Source organism: Mytilinidion resinicola, assembly GCF_010093595.1.
Source record: "Mytilinidion resinicola strain CBS 304.34 unplaced genomic scaffold BDZ99scaffold_6, whole genome shotgun sequence".
Taxonomy (NCBI): Eukaryota; Fungi; Ascomycota; class Dothideomycetes; order Mytilinidiales; family Mytilinidiaceae; genus Mytilinidion; species Mytilinidion resinicola.
The window spans coordinates 2024076-2044437 of NW_022985442.1; the positions used below are offsets into that span (position 1 = coordinate 2024076).

The 20362-nt window shown below is 51.3% G+C and overlaps 12 protein-coding genes across 12 annotated transcripts; 6 read left to right on the forward strand and 6 right to left on the reverse strand.

Annotated features, from left to right (window-relative positions):
• Positions 1-189: 189 nt before the first annotated feature.
• Positions 190-1080, reverse strand: BDZ99DRAFT_518554 (uncharacterized protein; the record flags this gene model as incomplete). Its single annotated transcript, XM_033725306.1, has 1 exon — positions 190-1080. One exon carries the CDS (start codon positions 1078-1080, stop codon positions 190-192), a length of 891 nt encoding a protein of 296 aa, XP_033579705.1.
• A 1460-nt stretch (positions 1081-2540) lies between these two features.
• BDZ99DRAFT_461382 (uncharacterized protein) lies at positions 2541-2929 on the forward strand. The gene has a single exon (XM_033719609.1). The coding sequence runs from the start codon at positions 2583-2585 to the stop codon at positions 2916-2918; it is 336 nt and encodes a 111-aa protein (XP_033579706.1). The 5' UTR covers positions 2541-2582; the 3' UTR covers positions 2919-2929.
• A 415-nt stretch (positions 2930-3344) lies between these two features.
• On the forward strand, positions 3345-4237 carry BDZ99DRAFT_273154 (uncharacterized protein). Its single transcript, XM_033713909.1, has one exon. The coding sequence runs from the start codon at positions 3417-3419 to the stop codon at positions 3828-3830; it is 414 nt and encodes a 137-aa protein (XP_033579707.1). The 5' UTR covers positions 3345-3416; the 3' UTR covers positions 3831-4237.
• Positions 4238-4291: 54 nt separating this feature from the next.
• Positions 4292-5024, reverse strand: BDZ99DRAFT_461383 (uncharacterized protein). The gene has a single exon (XM_033719610.1). It carries the CDS (start codon positions 4938-4940, stop codon positions 4605-4607), a length of 336 nt encoding a protein of 111 aa, XP_033579708.1. The 5' UTR covers positions 4941-5024; the 3' UTR covers positions 4292-4604.
• A 356-nt stretch (positions 5025-5380) lies between these two features.
• BDZ99DRAFT_461385 (uncharacterized protein) lies at positions 5381-6089 on the reverse strand. Its single transcript, XM_033719611.1, has one exon. The coding sequence runs from the start codon at positions 5645-5647 to the stop codon at positions 5462-5464; it is 186 nt and encodes a 61-aa protein (XP_033579709.1). The 5' UTR covers positions 5648-6089; the 3' UTR covers positions 5381-5461.
• Positions 6090-6822: 733 nt separating this feature from the next.
• BDZ99DRAFT_559075 (C-3 sterol dehydrogenase/C-4 decarboxylase) lies at positions 6823-8105 on the reverse strand (the record flags this gene model as incomplete). Its single annotated transcript, XM_033727247.1, has 2 exons — positions 6823-7475; positions 7587-8105. The coding sequence occupies 2 exons, from the start codon at positions 8103-8105 to the stop codon at positions 6993-6995; spliced, it is 1002 nt and encodes a 333-aa protein (XP_033579710.1). The 3' UTR covers positions 6823-6992.
• An 866-nt stretch (positions 8106-8971) lies between these two features.
• On the forward strand, positions 8972-10377 carry BDZ99DRAFT_474862 (uncharacterized protein; the record flags this gene model as incomplete). Its single annotated transcript, XM_033721936.1, has 6 exons — positions 8972-9170; positions 9221-9240; positions 9390-9444; positions 9647-9878; positions 9938-10036; positions 10086-10377. 6 exons carry the CDS (start codon positions 8972-8974, stop codon positions 10375-10377), a joined length of 897 nt encoding a protein of 298 aa, XP_033579711.1.
• An 804-nt stretch (positions 10378-11181) lies between these two features.
• On the reverse strand, positions 11182-12355 carry BDZ99DRAFT_384078 (DUF887-domain-containing protein; the record flags this gene model as incomplete). The annotated part of the gene is made up of 2 exons (XM_033715363.1): positions 11182-11814; positions 11873-12355. The coding sequence occupies 2 exons, from the start codon at positions 12353-12355 to the stop codon at positions 11182-11184; spliced, it is 1116 nt and encodes a 371-aa protein (XP_033579712.1).
• Positions 12356-13676: 1321 nt separating this feature from the next.
• BDZ99DRAFT_497090 (uncharacterized protein) lies at positions 13677-15371 on the reverse strand (the record flags this gene model as incomplete). Its single annotated transcript, XM_033723485.1, has 1 exon — positions 13677-15371. Exon 1 carries the CDS (start codon positions 15216-15218, stop codon positions 13677-13679), a length of 1542 nt encoding a protein of 513 aa, XP_033579713.1. The 5' UTR covers positions 15219-15371.
• A 49-nt stretch (positions 15372-15420) lies between these two features.
• Positions 15421-17025, forward strand: BDZ99DRAFT_507862 (seryl-tRNA synthetase; the record flags this gene model as incomplete). Its single annotated transcript, XM_033724281.1, has 2 exons — positions 15421-15439; positions 15491-17025. 2 exons carry the CDS (start codon positions 15421-15423, stop codon positions 16921-16923), a joined length of 1452 nt encoding a protein of 483 aa, XP_033579714.1. The 3' UTR covers positions 16924-17025.
• A 152-nt stretch (positions 17026-17177) lies between these two features.
• BDZ99DRAFT_518562 (uncharacterized protein) lies at positions 17178-17543 on the forward strand (the record flags this gene model as incomplete). The annotated part of the gene is made up of 1 exon (XM_033725307.1): positions 17178-17543. One exon carries the CDS (start codon positions 17178-17180, stop codon positions 17541-17543), a length of 366 nt encoding a protein of 121 aa, XP_033579715.1.
• BDZ99DRAFT_440085 (uncharacterized protein) lies at positions 17337-19540 on the forward strand. Its single transcript, XM_033717689.1, has 2 exons — positions 17337-18189; positions 18260-19540. Exons 1-2 carry the CDS (start codon positions 17713-17715, stop codon positions 19310-19312), a joined length of 1530 nt encoding a protein of 509 aa, XP_033579716.1. The 5' UTR covers positions 17337-17712; the 3' UTR covers positions 19313-19540.
• Positions 19541-20362: the final 822 nt, after the last annotated feature.

Below are 20362 nucleotides of genomic sequence, written 5' to 3' on the forward strand. Positions count from 1 at the left end.
TGTATTCAGAAAATAAAGAAGATGGAGGATGTGGTCGAGGATGAGTGAGCAGAGGGTTATGATTCGGTACTTTAACCAACAATGATTGTTTTTCATCGACTACAGGACCTGTGTCTGTTCCTATCGTCAGTGACTAGCAGATCCCAAACCTTGCAAGACCGTGGCCTCCATCCGGCCCAAGCCGACTCCTCAGAAGCATCTCTGCTCATCCTCGCTGTCGTCGTTATCCTCTTCCGTCCACACCTCCACATCCCGACACCACCGCTCTGGTATCTCGACTCCCAGCTCCGGCCTCCCCTCTTGCCTCGCCCCCATTCTGCACATCCCCACAATAACCTCCACAGCCGCCTCACTCTCCTCCGACGCACAACAATACCCAACCGCTCCCCTCCCGACTCTCCCCCACGCAACCGGCGTCAAATTCTCCTCCAAATACCCACCCAGGTTAGAGTAAACCCGCTCCCTCAACGGCACGTTCGCAAGCTGCATCCCACCGAACTCAAACTCAAACGGGAGAGCCGGGAACTTCTTCCCATGAACATCTTCTTTGAAACGGCCCCTCGTGCGCGTAACCCTGCTATACTTCCACGCCAAACCCATACACTCGCTGAAAAACCGGTTGAGATCCTGCGGTACTAGTACTACGCCCGTGGCCTCACTGAACGACGACAGTAAGACGACGATTCCACCGCTCTGGGCGTATTCACCGAGTTGGGTAGTGACGGTGCGGTACTCGGACTCCGGTTTTGTGATAGCGCTGTCGGCGATGAGGATGGCGATTGGCGCGTCGTTGTTCGTGCATTTTTGGAGATGACGTAGGGCGGTTTCGGGGGTAGTGAGGTGGTGGAGCATGAGGCGGCGGTTGAAGTGGATAGAGAGTGCTTCTGCGAGTGCGTCGTTGAAGTGAGCTGATGGGTGGTCGGGGCCGGGGTAGGTGGGTTCGCCGTTAAGGGAGAGGATCACGATGTGAGGCCGCGATGTGGGAGTGGTGGGGGGAGGCGAAAGTGGCCTGGGCTTCGGTTTGGTGGTTGGGTTCTGCGAAGATTTGTCCGCGGAGAGGGGGTTGTTGCGGTGGTCCATTGCGTAATTGAGTTTACGGTGCTTGCGTGCAAAGGCGACGGAGAAAGGCGGTGAAGGGATGGTAGAGAGACGTAGGAAAGAGTTCCTAGGAGAATGTAATGATAGAGTAGCAAGGCGGTGTAGAAACGTACTAGCACGTGATGTGGAAATCTCAGTAGGTGAAAGCATACTTTGGTATCAAAAGGGCGGTAGAAAAAGGTCTCGTGATTGGACAACCTTCTTCGTTGATGGTGTATTTCCTAAGGCCGGGACACCGTACTTCAAAAGAAGCAGATTTACGCATGGCGTAAACTTGATTGAAGGTGAGTCGCTTCCAGAACAATCTGGACTATCGATTCTGACATCAGAAAGGACTGAGATATCCCTCGGTACTCATCGAATGACTAGAAATGCAATAGTGCATGCACTTCTCGGTCCAACCGCTCTGCAACAACTGCAAAACCAGCTACCTACTCTCTGGTTATTTGGAGTATACCATCGAGACCAAGACTGCATTCAAGTTATCCGGACTGGGCGGCGACAAGCTCGAATTCCACATTCCATAGCCACACGGCACTTCTCAAGCCAGCTAAAGGACTGGAGACATATTTGGTCGGCCCAGGAACAACCAAGCTGGAAATCGATCTCGACATCGACATGCAACTCGACACATCCGAAAGAAGGGGCTCAACTGCCTTTTACCATGGCCCGCTTCTCTACGCTCTTGACGTCGAGGAGGCCGCCTCTTTCCACTCCCCCCTCAACTTCTCAGACACCAAGCCCCTACCAGCCGACGAAGTGAGTCCTCACACGCATGACTATATTATCGAGCCCGCGTCGCCGTGAAACTTCGCGATCGATCCGACGTCACTGGAAGTCGAACACGTGATCTCCAGTGAACCGGAGCATCTTGCGAATCCTATTTCGGCGAGAGGAGTGCCGCCGACAGCGATTTGGGCTAAAGCTTATTCGATTGAGTGGCCAGAGGAGCTGGGGACGGCTGGATTACCTCCACATGATCCGATTGTTGTAGGGAACGCGACAAGGGCCAAGCTGATTCCTTTTGGGGCGGCGAAGCTGCATACTGCTGATTTCCCAGCCGTGAAGGTGGGTAAGTGACGAAACGCTTGATAGGATTCATTACATATACAGAGAATAATGATTTCGGGCTTGATGAACGTTTGATGTGATGGTGATGAGTTGAGGCTTGAGAAGTGAGGTTGAGCGGGCGGTGGGCAGGGAGATCCTCCGCCCGAGATCGGCCCTACCTTTTCTCTCTCGTCCATCGTCAGCCTTAGCACCAAAATATATACATATGTTAATGTCTAAGGATGCATGAGGAACATGCATTTCAATTGATGTGTGTCTAAAGCCTTGTGTGGCTGTGCACATTGCTTGTCACCGGTCAGCCTCATGAGCCTCATGCCTCTAGGCAGCTCAGCCGCGTCTCAAAACTCTCCAGCTTTTAACCTCTCTTCAACTCTCAATACCAAGTTCTCCCTTGTGCTTTGAGTCTCTTCATAATGTACAAACATATTCCAATCCACGAGCGAAATATCAGGGTCCTGCGATTGCTGCCAAACCCCATCAAAACCGCCCAACTCGAATGCGAGCTCATTGAAGCCGCGTTGGATGACCTCCCGCGGTATGAAGCCATCTCATATACCTGGGATGGACAACTACCTAGCTGGGAAATCAATTGTCACGGCGAGAAGTTGATGATCACGGAAAATGCGGATACCGTACTCCGCCGGTTTCGCCGCGATAGTGAAGAATGGCTGCTATGGATAGACTTCATCTGTATATATTCCCATCGAACCACAATGAAAGATCCCCGAACCTTGAGGTTTGCACCTTAGTTTCATGAAGGGTTTGATGTTATGTATTTGGCTAGTTAGATTAGGCAATACATTCTTCTATGTTTTAAAATAAAATCTATTTCTATGCTTTCTATTTTCGCGTTGCCTTTCCTTTTAGTAACTATATATTCTTGTAACGTTATGGACTAAGTTGCCTTGGACGAGCACCTTGTGATTTCTAAAGCCGATCGTAGGCAGAGCAGCAGCAGCGTTGCTCAGTTCTCGGCGATGTTTGCCTACAGGTGGTATCTGCATGAGTGTGCCTGCTCATGATGTTAGCTTTGAGCTTTTAAATACGGCTTCCATTCACGCTGATGCCCTTTATGTGGGATGCGGATCTTCCTGTCCAATCAGGTTGAAAGATTGGAAGTGCTGCGCCGCACCAGCCACCATGCCACCTTCACTACCCCGCGTGCTACGCCAACCCTGAAGCCACCTTTCGTCTTCTACAACTCCCCCAACCTCGACTCTCATCGCAATAGATCTAACGTCGCCATCATGGTAATTTGTGGAGTTGTAATCCGTCTCACGGCCAAGCAGCAGAGCCGGATGCGAGACAAAGCGGCGCCTTCGCAGCGATCATCACGACGCCGGGAGCTATCACGACCGCCAAAACCCGCTTCACGGATCCCGTTCCTTAGAAAACGACGGGAGCAGCGTCTTCAGACTGGCTTGCTCTTCTCACGACTCCCTGCGGAGCTCCGAAGCATGATATTCTCCTACTTCTTCGGCAATCCGGACGATGTGGTCCATATTCTTTGGATGGATAAGAGTCTCACCCACGCACGATTCCAAACAGCAAAGTCTCAAGAGGATGGCGATATTCGCCGTTTATGTTTCAGAGACTCGCTCCCCCCACCAGCCGGACTCTATTCTTCTTCATACGGCGACTGGGCCGCCCTCCTAAGTTAGATATCGCGCTTCTACAGACATGCCGACAGGCCTATACAGAGGCCATTAATCTGCTCTATTGATCCTATTCTCCATCACTACCGGAGAGCCGCAGTAGCTATCCTCGTCTTTTCGTAGCTCCAGAATGGCGGCGGTCAACACGCCACTCTTTTAAAAACATGATTGAGCCGTATTTTCCTAACCTTCGGAGTTTGGGTGTTGTTCTTATGTGATGAGGTGGCCAGATGATCCTATTGCAACTAACGCATCCTTAAAAAGTGGTACCTTTCTCAGCTAGATAGCATTTCGTACCAGGGGAAATGCCTCTTCACCCACACCGCTCCACAGAGTCGGAGGCATTGAGTGTGCAAAAAAATCCGTCTAGAAGTCAGATCTACGCACAGAACATCAGATCAAGAAATTTAATAGAATCCTCGATTCTCTATGAGCATCTCAAATACATTTCACTCTTAGGAGAACATCCTCTCCTGAAACCGGCGTTATAATACCCAAAGAAGGTCTCTTTTCATCCATCCGAGGAAACGGCATGTTCAAATCGCAAAGTCTCGCTCCAAGCTTTCCCAGTACCAGAGCGACGACCGTAAGGCATTCCTTCTCCGCAAGGAACCGACCTGTGCAGAAAGCAACGCCACCGCCAAACGGTCGGAAGCTAGAACTCTTAACTAGAGAAGGAGATACTATGAAGCGTTCTACATTGAAGTCTGTGGCGTCCGCTCCGAAGACTCGTTCGTCCAGAAGCATTTGTCTATAAGGTATGAGGACATGCGCTCCCTTCTAAAGCGTTTTACCCCCAATCACGCAATCTTTGTCCACCTTCCGGACGGATGTCGAGGAGGATGTAGTCCATAAGACCTCACTGTATGTCGCCATTAGGTAAGAGCAGTTTCTAAGCTTTAACGCAAGTTTTACTGGCGAGAGGCTATTCGTGGACGTAAAGTAGGGCGCTATCTCCGCTTCGATCTTTTCTCTCAATCTGGCATCATGAAGAATCCGAGCGAGCACCCAAGAGGCGAGTTTCCAAGGGTTGGAGTTGACGCTACACTTTGTCAGCTTCAAGGAACGGAGGGCTATAGACAATAGTGGGAGACCGTAAACATACGCCCAGTACATCGTCATAAAGTAACCCCCAATATCCGACGAGTTTATATTTAGCTCCCGCATCTGCGGCTCGATAGATTGTAAAACCCAACATGCATCGGCTCGCTCGTTCAAGGGAAGATCGAAGTATCTACGAAGCGCATCCTGCACTGCTCGCCTGTTCTTGAACATCCCCTTCGCAAACACAGCCGGGAGCCCGCAGTTGATTTTCCAGCCCTCATCTTCAAACTGCATGTAAGACTGTAGATGGCTAGAATCAACGTTATGCAGAGCTTTCCCAAAGACAGAATCGACTACGGCTCCGACGAGAACCTGTCGGATCAACTTTTGCAGCGAAAGCACAGTTTCTCCCGGATTGCTTTCGAGACCGACTGTCGTGATTGCCTGGGCCCGCTCGATTCTTGAATGGATATTATGGAGCACCGAAACTTCGAAAGTCTGTGCCTGTGTCCCGAGATGAATCTGCGCTTTTAAAGCAGTCTCGCAGATATGGATGAGCTGTTTGCGGGTAGAATCGTTTGGCTGTTCCCACATTACCGCAACGCCTCTCTCCGAAACGTCGAATTGGGACATCGTCTCACGCGTATAGTCGCAAAGGTCAGGCTCGCCGCACTCTTGTGGACCTCAGTGACATCTCGGGCGGAGGTGATGATATAGTAGGCACGATGGCCAAAAGCTAGCGCGAAGGGCTCACGGGTGTTGCCGAAGTATAGTCTCATAGGAAGTCAGCGTATGAACTTTACATCATATGAGATCATACGAACCTCCCTCGAGTAACTACTCCATCACTGTCGCAGAAAAAGCCTATCAAGTGTCCTAGACCTAAAGAATGGACATGTGAGCCAAATCGATGCTGACTGTAACGCGAATTAGACTCTTACCTGGTACCCAGTACGGTAGTAGCTTCGGGCGATCTGAGCATAGCAGCGAAAATAGTGTGAAGGTCCAAAGTCGCCATGTGAAATAGACTAGAAGAATGACCAGCCCAAACAGAGATACAATGCTTAAGTCCCGTACAGAGTACAGTGCGGTTTCGATGATCAGAACTGCAAACATGACGGGATATGATTGCGAATAAGGGGTTTGAATTTTGATTTAAATGATTTTTTCATTATGTGCATAGGGTTCCCTTCATTTATATAGAATTATCTTGTATTAGGACTATGCTAAGCACCGTCCTTAAAACCCATGATCACGAAGTTGAAGGCGAGGCTGACATCGGGTCTTGGAGCATGTTCCTAAACAGGCATGCAGGCACGGCGACCGAAATATGCACGGAAGACGCAAAGAAGGTGCGAAACTGGTGATCTCAAACAGTGAATTGGTTCTGTATCACGGAACATGAAGGTTACCGGGCATCAACAACGAAAACATCATGCAAGGAAGGGCATTAGCGATTGTAGCACAGCACCGGTACCCAAGAAGCGGCGGAAATCACCGCGACGCGACAGAGATGCGCCAGGCAAGCAAGATGCTACGCCGCGAAAACTACCGTGACACTTGATTTTCGGACCGGAGGTTCTCGAAGTCGGCGGAAGATCTAGCATAGGAGGTCGGTAACGTTACTTAGTGCTTCTCGTCCTTGCAGGGCCGACAGACTGAAGGTGGCTATACCATTCGTCAGCGTTACAGCATGCTCATTCATGGGCCCAATGCCTCTCTAATTGAAATGAAGCCTGTGTTATCTTCAAACATTTGCACTCGAGCAACCGAGGCATGGATTCCATATCTTGAATCTACAGGACGGGACAGTAGAGGCTGCTAAATGTCAACGAATAACCTGGGGTGTTGAAACTGTTGCTTGACGCGGCAGATGTGAAGATCAGATTATGGCTATGATTGAGCAATGTATCTAAGTTATAGAAGAAACCAGATGTGATTCTGGGTAGAAAGTGCACGTGTTAGGCTGCCATTGAAGTTCAACGTGAGATTATCAATATCGGCCGATATTATGGTACATTGATCAAGAGCTTTAAGGAGAGAAACATGTTCGACCCTCAAAAACGTTGCTTTCAGAGCATAAATGAATTCTCCAGCAGCAGCTTGCTGACATAACTAGGTAAATTAGAGCAAACGGCCACAAGACTCCTTTATACGCCCATCACTGACGTCTTTGTACCACTTCGCAGTCATTGCCATTCCCTCTTGCAAGCTGACTTGCGGCTGATATCCCAATCGCTCCTTCGCCTTGGTGATATCCAGAGTTCTGGTCATGGTGGAGTATTTGATCTTCTTGCGAGTAAGTCTAGGGTCTTTTTTACCAAGCGTGAAGACGAAGAAGACCCATTCCGTGATCGTGGCGACCATCCAAGCAACCGACTTGGGCACTGTCAAGACATCCGATTTTTTCATAGGATATCCTGCTGCACCGGCAAGAGCACGAGTGAAGTCCCAGAACGGCTGCAGATCATCATTTGTGATAGCGAACGCCTCGCTGTCAACTTTGGGATGCTCCGCAAGGGGTTCAGTGAGAATTCGGACGAGGGCTTGGGCGAGAAGGATCTGGGGATGGGTGTTGTTTCCAACATAGGTGAAGTCGAAGAGGTTCTTGTTGTCGCCGATTTAAAGCCTGAACTTGCCTTCTTTCGCGTTTGAGATGATGTTCCACGACGTGGAGAAGTCCCTCTCTCCAAACAAACCCGCTGGGCGAATTGCCACCGCAAGCATCCCGCCCTTGCCATTGGCGGAGAGAACCATGTGCTCAGCAACAGCCTTGGTGTGGGTGTATAACTCCTTCTGCTCCGGCAAGTACACGAGCGGGCGATCTTCGGTTGCCATGACCAAGTCGGTGAAGCTGTTGTGAATGACGGACGAAGATGACGTATACACCAAGGCTTTGGTAAAACCGCACTGCTGAGAGCATTCCAACAGGTTTCGAGTTCTGTGGATGTTGACATCTTCGAGTAGCTTGAGATTCCTGACGAGAGCGTAGGGTGAGGCGAGGTCAAAGATGACCTCAGGTTTGACGTCGTTCAAGACTGCAAGAACTTCATCTCGTGACGTGATGCTTCCAGCAATGTATTTGATCCCTTCGATGCTGTTCGAATTGGTGAGATCGAAGACTGTGAGCGTGGAGGCGTCGTCACTCCGTCGCAAGCCTTCGACAAGGTGGCGGCCGAGGAAACCACATCCACCAATAACAAGGACGGAGCCCAATGACTCGTTGGATGCTGCCATGATAGCGCGGTAGGATCTCGTTCAAAGGAAGCGGTGCTGCTAGATGCTGAGGACTTGAGGTGCCTTAGAAAATTAATGACTTTCAGGTACGTAAGGAGGATGGAGGTCGAGGATAATATTAGGACTGAATGCAACGGTGATATAGGGCTGTGTAATGGAGCTGGTGAGGAAATAATTGTTTGGACGTTGGAGGATTTTTCGTTTCACACCGAGTGTTACGAGAAATCTCCTTGCTTCGAGCCGGCATGAGGCACCTTTTTGTCTTCCAGAAGGATTCCCGCGTATGCTACATATGCATCTAACTTTCTACGCCGTAACCCCGCTTCCTTCGGGCTCTAATAACGTTCAGCGAAGAAAGCTTAAAACAGTATAGAGCATAATTGTCCGCGAAAAAAGGAGGCAAAGGTGATATTTTGGAACCATAATTATTGGTCGAGATATTCCAAATCGAAAGTCTTTTAACATAAGTCGGCATTCTAGCTTGGTTATAGAATGACAGACTGAGATGACGGAATGCTGTGCCTCCTAATGCCAGGCCCACGTGCCACATGACTGACCCTCCACCGTTAATTGCAGCAAGGGCGTCCGCCATAGTAGATCCAGAGCCATGGGATATTCTGATTCTCTTACTCTGGTCTCGCAGTGCATGATTTCAGGCATCGAGAGTGCTTTGATGCAAATTCCGAGCAGTTCCAATCTGCTACGTACGCCGCTCTATCCGATGTGCATATCTTGGCAACAACATTTTGAGCCTAGGAAAAGTCAATCATTGAATACTTAGAAGCTTGAGAGCCTCAAAATACAATCGATAAAGTTCCTGCCTCACCTCTAAGAACCTACATCGTTTTTTTACAACGTTCTTCAATATGGTGTTTTCTATCTACGATGTCCCGGCGATGCCACCTCCGCCTGGTATCAAGTCCAACTTCGAGCACCCAGATACAAACGCACCATGGATTCGAGTCCTGAATTCGATCTTCGCTCATCTGGCTTTTGTGTTGGTTGCTATCCGGCTGTACCCAAGGACCACCATGCCGCGAAGCCAGCGCTTAGAATGGGACGATGGTGAGACTTCACCTTGAGATTCCTAGTTGACTTGTCTAAATTAGTCCCAGGGCTCTGTGTGTTAGCAATGGTAAGCCTCAGAAACAGTGCTTTTCTGATTATTTCGGAGGAATATTGTAGGCAGGGTCGATTATTCGCACTGTTCTTATATATCTCGGTAGGTGAGCCGGTTCCATAGATAAGACAAATAACTCATGCTTTCTCAGCATTGGACATTAGATATGGACGCCACCTGTGGGACATCCGCGCTATGTCCTTAACGCACTCCAAAGTCGTATGTATACTTCCAAGCACAGTTTTTAGTATCTTTTTGCGAGGCTGTCTTCAGATTCTTACTTCCGATGACGAGACCTACATCATCTCGATTTACTTCGTTTAAATCTCCATCTTACTCTTGTACCATCGCCTGTTCAAGATCTACACAATCTCGAGACGGCTGATTTACATTGGATTATTCGTTTGCACACTGGTAACAGGCCCTGCTCTAGGGATTTCCATCGGACAGTCCATAAAATGCAGTGGTACAGATGCGATCGGAAATCGTTTCTACGCTTCTCTGTCAATATGCACTACCGTCACAGTATTCGGAACTATGAACACAGCTACCGACTTCTATACTCTCGTCATTCCCCTTAATCGTGTCCTGAAGCTGAAGATAACCAGGCGGAAGAAGATTGGGCTATCGGCGATCTTCTTGGGGGGTTTGATGTGAGTTTATCTGCTCGTTTTCTCGTCTCATCAAACCGTAGCTCATATTAGCATCATAGTGCATGCCTCATGAGCACTACGCGTCTCATTATAGTCATTATCAACTTCAATAAGTCTCCAGATAATCTTTGGGAAGCTGCCATCGTTTCGCCCTTCGCGTAAGCAAATCCTAAACCTACGAAGCATTTCTCGACTAACGGCCGGCAGCATTTTGGAGATGAACCTCGCTATTATGTGCGGTTGTATGACGTTCATCCCAGCTTTCTTCAAGAAGAGCAAGGTTGTCGCTCGCTCTGCGTTTTCGGTGCTTACATCAAGTTCCAATATATCAACTACCACCGGCGATTCCCAGACGCCCAGTTCCCTAGGCGTCGAGAGACAAGACTGCGGAGGAACTGAGCATCAAAAGGAGGGATTTGAATCGTGGGAGAGAAGTGCCCCAACCCTGACCCTTCTCACTGAAACAGTGGAGCTTCCGTCTCCTACGCTTGTCCGCTAGGACTGGTTTCTTCTTTGCGAGAGCTGCGGCGGGAGATATGAATGAGTACGCTAATAAAGGGGATTTTTTCTTCTTTTTGACGAAGATTTGATCCGGCTCGGGCAGTCTTCTGATGGCGAAACTGAGAAAAGATGTGAGGGGTGGATGGTGCAGGTACAGGATCAGTGTTCAATCTTTTAGCGAATGCTCTCCGATCGCGAGTTGAGCGTGTGCATGGGCGTCGTATCGAGATTGATAAGATGCTTCTGAGACTCATCCCCCACATTAGCGTAATTCGCCATGAAGAATTGTGGCTGGTGAAACGTAGAGGTTTTCTCCAGTTGATCTCGCCGTAAGGATTTCTTTTGAGACTACGTCGCCCATGTTAGCGAGGCGAGCACATTATCAACCGCGAGGTCCTAGCTTTCGAGCCTCCGCTGTAGTGGAAGAACAGACGTTTATCGCACGGTGCTGGCTTAGGAAAAACATAGACAGACCTTGCTTCCCACTCTGCACACGTTCTCTCTTTGGTGGTACTTGAACCGCTACACTCAAGTCCTGCGTGTGAGCTCCGTTCCGCGCATAGCAAATCAAGCGTTCGTGTCTAGGGACTGATGATATATGTGCGTATTATCAGGAGAAAAACCTAGACGGAAGAAGGATAAGTGTAAGTCGGAACCCCCGACTCCAGTAGAACGGCTCACTATGCCAACTCCTCGACTCCAAACACCTGATCTGCAAATGCACCCATTCAAGGACCCCATATGTGAGAATAAATAGGAAATCGTCTCTACAGTCTACTACTTGCCATGTCGTGGCTCCATCTTACGCCTTCCTCCGACTCCTAACCTCACTCTTCTCAATCTCCACAGTACTTCTCCCAGCGGCATCAATTGCCTGGGCCAGTTTGACCTCCTCCTTTTCAGACACATGAATTGGCACTCCATCTACTCCCGCATCCGCATCCGTGTCCACATCCACGCCCTCCACCAACACCTCCTCCTTCGCCGCCTTCTTGGTTCCCTTCGTGCCAAGCGGCGGATCAAACCGCTTGCGCACCGTCTCAATCATCCTCCCAAACCACATCCAGTTTAGTCCATTGAGGATTATATTGGCGCCTAGATAAGTCACGGCCAGCCACAAAGGCATGGGCCTGTTCCCCGCAAAACGCATGATGTCGGTATCGGGGTTCAAGCTGGGTTCGGCGGCCCAGTCGATGGGGACGTCGCGCATCTCAGAGGTGAAGGCGCGGTAGATGTCGTAGAAAACGCGGACGGATTGGTAGGAGCCCCACAGGAGGCGCGAGCAGAAGAAGGTGAAGAGGAGGGCCATGCCGTTGTAGAGCTGGACGGTGGAGCCGGTGAGGTTGAGCTTGTCGCAGAACCAGTGGACGTTGAGGAAGGGGGAGGAGAGCTCGTAGAGGATGAAGGTCGAGCCGTAGAAATTGAGGAAGGGGCGCTGGTAATCACATTTCATGTTAGTACGGTATTTTCAACCATGGTAGGAGTGAACGCACATATCCAAGAGAGAAAACGAACAAGGCGCTGATAGCATGCGCGAGCATCCCCCAGCCGAAAATGTGCACATGCATGGACGTGATGCACAGGTCCCAGAGGAAGTATCCGCCCGCAAACGCCTGTATCATTCCCGACGCCCCCGTGTACCCCCAGATCTTCTCCGGCCAAGTCATCGCCGCACGTTCCTTATCCACCCACATGACCCACAGGGCGAAGATGTTGATGAGCGACGACTGCACGAGAGACACGATGTGGACGTTCCAGTTGAGCCTGGTGCGCCGGTTGAAGCCACCGTATATGCGGGGGAAGAGGTGGGAGGAGATCCATGGCGCGAAGTAGACGTTGACGCAGGTATAGAAGAGGAAAGCCAAGATCAGCTCATGGATGTGCAGCGGGAGCGTCGTGAAGTGGAAGAAGTCGGCGGCGGGCTTGACGAGGTTGGCGAGGGCGGGCGGCGCGGGGATGGGGAAAGGGTCGAGCATCGTATCGGGGTTGGTGGATGTGTGTGCGATGCAAGGGGCGAGTTGCGAGGAACGGAGGTACGAAGAGGGGTGGTGTTGGCGGGGACTAGCTGCAAGAGGGAACTATTCGAGGCCGAGGGGCAGCAGCTCTCCCGCGCGCAGGGCCGAGAGAGGAAGAGGAGGGCGAGAGAATGGATATAAATACAAAGAAGAGCGGAGGGCGGCAGAGACTCGGGGGTTACGGCGGCAGCCTGCACGCGCTCTTTCAGCAGCCGCAGAGTGGACCCTGGTTGGCCGCCTGGCCGCCTGCTAGAATTTGTTGGGGAGCTCTTCCGGCCACGTTGATCCGTCCCGACGACACCCAAATGACTCGACCGTCACGAGCTCCAGCACGAAGACGATGCATCATGTTTATATCAGAGGCCCGCGGACAAGTCATGTACTATCAACCTGCCCGCCTGGGCTTGGTTCTCGCAAGAAGTCACTTTGGAATTTGCCAAGACATGGCCAGAATGGCAACAGGCAGAACAAGCCTGATATATAACGAGGTATTCAAGTGTTCCTGCCGGAGAACACATATCAAAACAGAGCAATAGATGGGCAAGAGTAATAATATAGCTTTGTCGACGCGAGAAGGATTTCTTAGGAGCGAGGTGTACACCCTTGTGAATTGTATTGTCATTATTCAGCATGCAACAATGGCTGAATAAGTGGCAACCTTGAGTGACCGGGAGGAGTTCCAGTTCGTAACGAAATGAATGAGTATGCCAATACTATCAAAAGCGCATACAAGCGGAGAGCTGCCGAGCTACGTTTTCAAGGCTGGATCGAAGCCACAGACACGGCCAGAGGGTTGTAGCATTGTATTGAGCGCAATTGGAGGAAGAGACCAGAAAGCGCTTTGCCACGAGACTAGCTGTTGGGCCATCGCTGGTTCTAGAAGAAATAGGTTGCTGGGCTTGGGAAAGCTTTCGATTCTACCACAAGTCAGTCACGGGACTCAGTTGGCCACTAAAAAGAGGAACATACGGTCGTCGCGCAGACTTGAGATTTGCTTAGTTCTAAGTTGCACATGTGAGGTAGAGGGGACGTGAAATGTTTACCTTCGACTTTTTTGCCGACAGCAAACTCACATGTAAGCCTGTGAGGCTGAGTCAAGACGCTGAGCTGCGAGGTTGAGTTACGAGGTTGCGGTGGGAGCCTTGGACATGCACGAAGCGTCCAAGCTAGTCTGGGGGTCTTGCTGAGTTGAGTTTGGTGGACCCTGCACTGCGGCATACGGAACCGGAGCATACTGAGCTTGCGATTGATGATAAGGCACATGCTGAACTGGTGGATAGCGTTATGGCGGATACTGAGCTGGTGTATATGACCCGGGTGTGTGTTGTACGGGCGCATGTTGGGGTGGTGCATATTGAACAGGTAGTTGTTGGACTGGTGCATATTGAACTGGTGCCTGTTGGGTTGGCGGCGGCGTATCAGCAAGAACATTGAATTGAAACCAGCAATTGCCACACAAATCGTGACGGAGATATTCCGCGTATGCCTCTAAAAACATAGCACCGACATAGCTAGTGCGTTCGATTTGGTCAAGCAAAGAGTAGAAATCCTGAATGGTGCGAAAACTAATGTTGGGTATGCTTTCTACCGATGGTATAGTTGGTGGTTGGCTGGCGGTGTGCGATTCTGGTTGAGTGGCGTTCTTGTGGTCAAAGGTCAATATAGGCGAAGATGATGGAGGTGCAGGGAAGGGCAAGCGGTTCTCGTCGTTGGCTTTTGGATGCAGCGCGAAGTCATGTGACTGCGTAGAATGCTTGGACCCGTGCTGAGGTGAGATGCTTGAAAGAGCTTGAAGTGGTAGGCTGATAGAAGGCGGTTTACTTGCCGTGCGCATTTCATTCCACCTAGCCAACTCGTCAACGTGGCCCTGGAAGATTTCGACTTGTTGCGGTGTGGCTCGGCGTGCTGCCACAAGCTTCATAATCGACTTCAACTCCGGGTTTGTCGTAGCTCGCCTGGCCAGCATAGAAACGACTGGGTCTGGCGCTGGTTGCGCGGCGGCTAGTGCTTGGGCTCGGGTACGCGTAGTCGTTCCGGATGCCATAGCAGGGACGCTTCCCATTGGCGCCAGTCTTGTCGAGCTACTGTAAGCCGTCGCGGATGCTGGCTGGTGTTGCGGAGGCCCTGGGGTTTGCTTTGGCGCTGCGGGCGCGTATAGAGACTCATATCTGACTGCACTTTCTGGCTTTGGTTCTTGTTCTTGGTCCCGTAGCATCGCATCCATCATGGCAACCCAGACCTTCCACGACGCTTCGGTCAAATGATCCGCCTTCTCCACCAATTTCAACGCGGACCTCATCTCGAATTCGGTCTCATATGGATGCCACTCATTGAGTCTGCTCTTCCTCCCGCCTGGGCGTTGATCCGGGTCCTCGATTGACGGATCCAAAATGCCCAATTCATAATTGACCTCCCAATTCTTTTCTTCATTATTGTTCCGTTCTGCGGTAGAGACTGTTCCATCCGACCACGAGAGGCGTTCGGCGACAAGAAACAGCTTCCGGGCGTGTGGTGTTGGGGTCCGCACGGCGAAGCACCTTGGGCATTGGAAACGGTAGGGCTTCGTTGGGTCGGCGCTGCTGTGTAGGGTCCACCAGGAATCGTATGGAAGGAGAGTGAGAGGATAGGAGACGGCGTGGAAATTGGTGCCAACCTTGGACTCCGGATGGTTGCTGTGTTTTATCCGAGGAAGATAAGACTGCCAGGCGTGCTTCCTGGGGGCGGTTTCCGGGGCTTGTTGCTGATGTTGCTGAGGAGAAGTGGACAGGCGGGGGGCTTTGGGCGGAGGCTCATAATTCGTCCAGTCCGCCCGGCGTTTTGACATCTCAACTGATGTGTCGAGGACGTGGACGAGGTATCAATTCGGTCAATGCTGAGTGATGATGGACGGACGACACGATCTGGCAGCTCAACTTCACGCGACTGCCAAGCACCAAAATGCGGCAGGGGTCTCCGGGCATCTTCAAAAGTGCCCAGCTTCTAGCTGCCCTTATTCCAAACTCCACCATAGCGCCGACCGAACCACAATGAAGCCTCAATCCCCAAGTTTTTTATCTTGCTCGTCCTGTCGAATACGCATCCTCCAAAATTCCAGAGTACTGCGACCTCGCCCCTCAACCCGTCGAAATTATGTCAGGCCATCAATTGCGCCCAAACCTCTCATCGATCTAAAACACATTCGCCAGAACCCAGGCTTATACGAACAAAATTGCATCGATCGGAACTACAAATCACAATCGAAATCGTCGTGGAAGATCATAGAGCTCTTCGACCAGTGGCAGGCGCTCCAGCAGAGCGCAAGAGGGCTTCGCGAACGGAGCAACGAGATACAAAAGAAGCTGAGGGACACGAAAATCAGCAAACAACCTCTTATCATCAAAGCGGCATCTTTGAAGGGCGAGCTCAATGAGTTTGAGCAGCGGGAGGAAAAGCTGCAGGAGGAAATGGATGATCTGGCACAGGATTTACCCAACCTCAGCAGTAGACACACTCCCGTCGGCGATGTCCCTGAAGTCGTATCATACATCAACGACCACCCGGAGCCCGAATCCTCATCGTCGGATCGAGTCTGGCGGTCACACATACACATTGGAGCAGAATTGGGCTTGATGGACTTTGCCGGGGGGGCAACTTCGTCAGGATGGGGATGGTACTATTTGCTGAACGAAGGAGCGATGCTGGAACAAGCTCTAGTGCAGTATGCTCTGAGCGTGGCGAGAAGGAAAGGGTGGATGGTGGTGGCGCCACCTTCAATCGTCTACTCGCACATCGCAGCAGCTTGCGGATTCCAACCACGAGACCAAAATGGAGAACAACAAGTGTATGCACTGCAGCAGGCAGAAAAGGATGAGGCGAAACCACCGTTGTCGCTAGCCGGAACAGCGGAAATCCCACTAGCAGCGATGAAGGCCAATCAGACTTTAGAGGATAAAGATCTGCCATTGAAGACGGTCGGAGTGAGCAGATGCTACCGGGCGGAAGCTGGAGCTCGCGGAGTGGACACGAAGGGGCTGTACCGGGTGCATGAATTCACCAAAGTGGAGATGTTTGCGTGGACGTTGCCGGACAATGTTAGCACGGAAGCCTTTACGACTGCTGGAGTCCCTTCATCGGACGTTATTTTTGACGAGATGCTCGCTGTTCAGACGGAGATTTTAACGGCTTTGGGGCTTCATTGCCGAGTTCTGGAGATGCCTACAACAGACCTGGGGGCTAGCGCGACGAGGAAGCGTGATATTGAAGCGTTCTTCCCTTCGAGACGAGAGAAAGACGAGGGATGGGGCGAGGTCACATCAACATCGGCGTGCACAGATTACCAGACCAGAAGGCTACAGACAAGAGTACGGCTGGAAAAAGAGGGTCGCAGATTGGATTTCCCATATACCCTGAACGGGACAGCGCTAGCAGTTCCCCGAGTACTTGCTGCTATTTTGGAGAACAACTGGAATGAGGACGAGATGTCCGTTACGATACCCGAAGTTTTACGGCCATGGATGGATGGCATGGACAAGATTCTGCGGAAAAAGTGATAGTGTTGATGCTGTATTTTATGTACACTCTCAAATAGGAAATGCGACTGGATACCACTAACAACGGCTACTCCACTGAGACGGTCGTCACATGTGCTCCCTATATCACGCCCCAACGCCTGCTATGAATGTCATTCTATGAGGTCAAGTGACTCTTTGCAAGGCACACACGGATCCCCCCCGTGCATCAGTATTGGTCGCTGCCAACCTTTGATCACCTCGGCACGGTCGAGCAGGCTGAAGTCGCCTTTGGCATGGCTATCAGCGGGCAACGGTTGGTGCTGCTGGGACCTCTATGCGACCAACCACCTGCAAATCGCCCCTCAGCTGCAACCATCGACGAGCCACCCGCCACACCAGACGAGAGCATCTTGAAACACTCTACCACCACCACCACCACCACCACCACCACCCGCCATTCCTACGCACGACTGGAGTTGAATACACGCGCGTATTGTTCGAGCCCCAAGCGCGCATTCTCCCTCGGCCGACACCCTCACTCGCGGCCGATCCAGCGACCCTCCGACCCATCCTCCTCATCCCCAGTCAAGACGCCAACGGCCCTTGCAGACGACCTGCAGCCTGCGCGAACAACAACACACCAGCCCTCGCTGTCGTGAGAAACGCGCCTTTTGCACTTCTTCCCTTCCTTCTCGCGACCTCGAATCTCCCTTGCGCCGGCCCATATCGCGATTTCGCATTTTTGGATTGCACTGCCACACCTCTCCTCTGAGCCTTCTCGAGCCCTGACCTCTGACTCCCGCATCACCACCTCAACACCACAATCCTATGGTCTCCTACCCCGACTCTGCCCACGGCGGGGACGCCATCTCCCGCACCCTCGCCCTCCGCAATGCACCCTCTGTCGCCTCGTCTCGCGCTTCTCACTCCGGCTCCACCGTCCGGCGGCATCGCGGGCACCGGTCACACTTCGGAGGGAGCAGCTATGCGCCGCAGAACGAGTTTCCCGTTTTCACGCATACGGGAGATGTCGAGATAGTGGTCAAGGCCGAGCGGGGCGGGAAGGAACAGCGGTATTTACTGCATCGGCTGATACTGGCGCAATGCTCGGGCTTCTTCGAGGCGGGGACGAGCGAGGAGTGGTCGCGGGCACAGGAAGATGGGAACGCAAATGGAGGTGGAACATTAGCCAGGATACCGGAGCAAAGTGGGAGTGGAGGGGTGGGATCACAGGGGAAGAAGAGGTGGAGATATGAGTTGGATTGGGGGCAGGGCGAGGATGATATTCCTATGCTTGTGCAGAAGGTAAGCGCTTTTCCCACTATACACCTCTCAAAATCTCGTTATGGAAACTCGCGCTGATTTACATGAAAAGGACCCCAATACCTCCCTCTTCGGCGGCTCCACCACCGCCGCCCCACCCCCTGCGCGCAACAAACCCTCCACCCCCTCCACTGGCTTCTTTCGCAGCATGGCCAACTTCTCCGCCCTGAACCTCCCCTCCTCTTCCGCTGACCAAGAGCCCATCGACGAGACCCTCCGTGACTACGACAACCTCTTCCGCGTCTTCTACAACTACCCCCCGGCGCTCGACCCCATCAACATTGCAAACGCATACGTAGAATGCAAAACCCTCCTCCACCTCGCTGATATGTACGACGCTCTCGACGTGATAGGACCGCGGGTAGACCACCACCTCCTCCGCTTCCAAGGTCGCCTCTTCAAGCAAATCGCAAAATACCCGCCCTCGTACCTCAAACTCGGCTACCTCGCGCGCTCAAAGGTTATCTTCAGCGAAGCACTCACCCACGTCGTCGGACAATGGCCCGCCGGACTCCCACAACTCCGCAACCAGACCCCCGCCGCTGTACTCGAGCTCATCGAGGATAAAGTGGATGAGCTGGACGAGCTGAAACAGCGAATCGAGGGAAAACTATTTAGACTTACGCTTACTACGAGTCGGGGCGAGCGCGTGAACCCAGGAAATGGGTGGCTGGACTGGCTGGCGATGAGTTTGTTCAGGCAATGGGTAGCGGAGAATACGACGCCGCCGCCTGCGCCTATTTTGAAGTCACCGCCGACGAATGGGGGGCATTCGAGGAGTGGGTCGAGGCAGCCACAGCAAGCGACGCCAGCGGCGATAAACACGGGGCATATCTTCCGCCTGCTTGGGACGGGTGGGAACGCTTACCTGCCCCGGGACGAACTTAAGCGGTTTTTGAAGAGCACGCCGGGGCTGAGTTATGATAGGGATACTGTAAGAAGGTTTGAAAGGAGCGTGGAAGAGTTGAAGCATCTCGCGCGGGATTGCGTGAAGCCGCTTATGAGGAATTTTCTAGAATTGGATCTAGGGAGAGAGGGGGGTGGCGGGTTGCCATACTTGACGTGTACGAAGGTCGAGGAGAGGGATTTTCCTTGGGATGAGTAGGGGGAGGATGAGGGGGGATTCGGGATCTTGGTCTTACGGGGTGTTTTTGGAAAGGGGTGAGATGGGATTGTTTTGATACCCTTGTGCTGTATTTGCATCGCATATCTTTTAGGGGCTTAACATTGGTACTATATGGGTTGGGAAACGGGGATAAGGTATAAGAGGCAGGGCAAGCATACTGGTTATGTGTTGTCTGCCGTACGAGTATAGATAAAGAAATAATTCGATATTAGTTTAACCTATCTAAGAAAGAGCGTTGCTAATACCACACCCCCTAATTCCTACACGTACACCCCCTTTTCGCTGCGCGTACACCCCCCTCCCCCCCCCCCCCCCCCTGTCGTTTCACCACCTTTTGATTGGCTCGGAGCACTACGCCGGAGCTCCGGGCATTCACCTATACATCACGTGATGCTATACGCGAGGCTATACGAATCGGCGTACAGCCTTTCCGATTTGTACAGCCTCGCCGATTTATATAGCCTTACGTACGAGCTTATATACGGCTATACGAATCGGCGTGCGGCCTCGCCGATTCGTATAGCCTCGCGTATAGCATCACGTGTGATACAGGTGAATGCTTGGAGCTCCGGCGTAGTACTCTAAGCTAATTAGAAGGTAGTAAAATAATAGGGGGAGAAAAGTATATATATAGGAATTAAAGGGTATAGTATTAGCAGCTATTACGCTGTTTTTTTAGGTTTTTTTAGCAGTTATTAAGGTTATAGGATATTAACGTAGTCGGCAAGCTAGTGGGCTATGCAAGCTAGTAGGCCACCCAATTTTTGGTGCGATTTAGACCTTTTAGCACCCCAGCAATCTCAACAACTACGAGATATAAAGTATAGCTTTAAGATTGCATATACTATCTAGCTTATTTTAATAGCTAAGAGAATGTTTAGAGCAGTATAGCAGCGTAATCCTATTATATTATAGGTATTACTTGATTTTAGGGGCTAAAACTAGGCAACATTTTACTGCGGCTAAACAGGGCTATTAAGAGATCTAAAAAATTAACAGATAATATTAAAATAACCACGGATATTATTA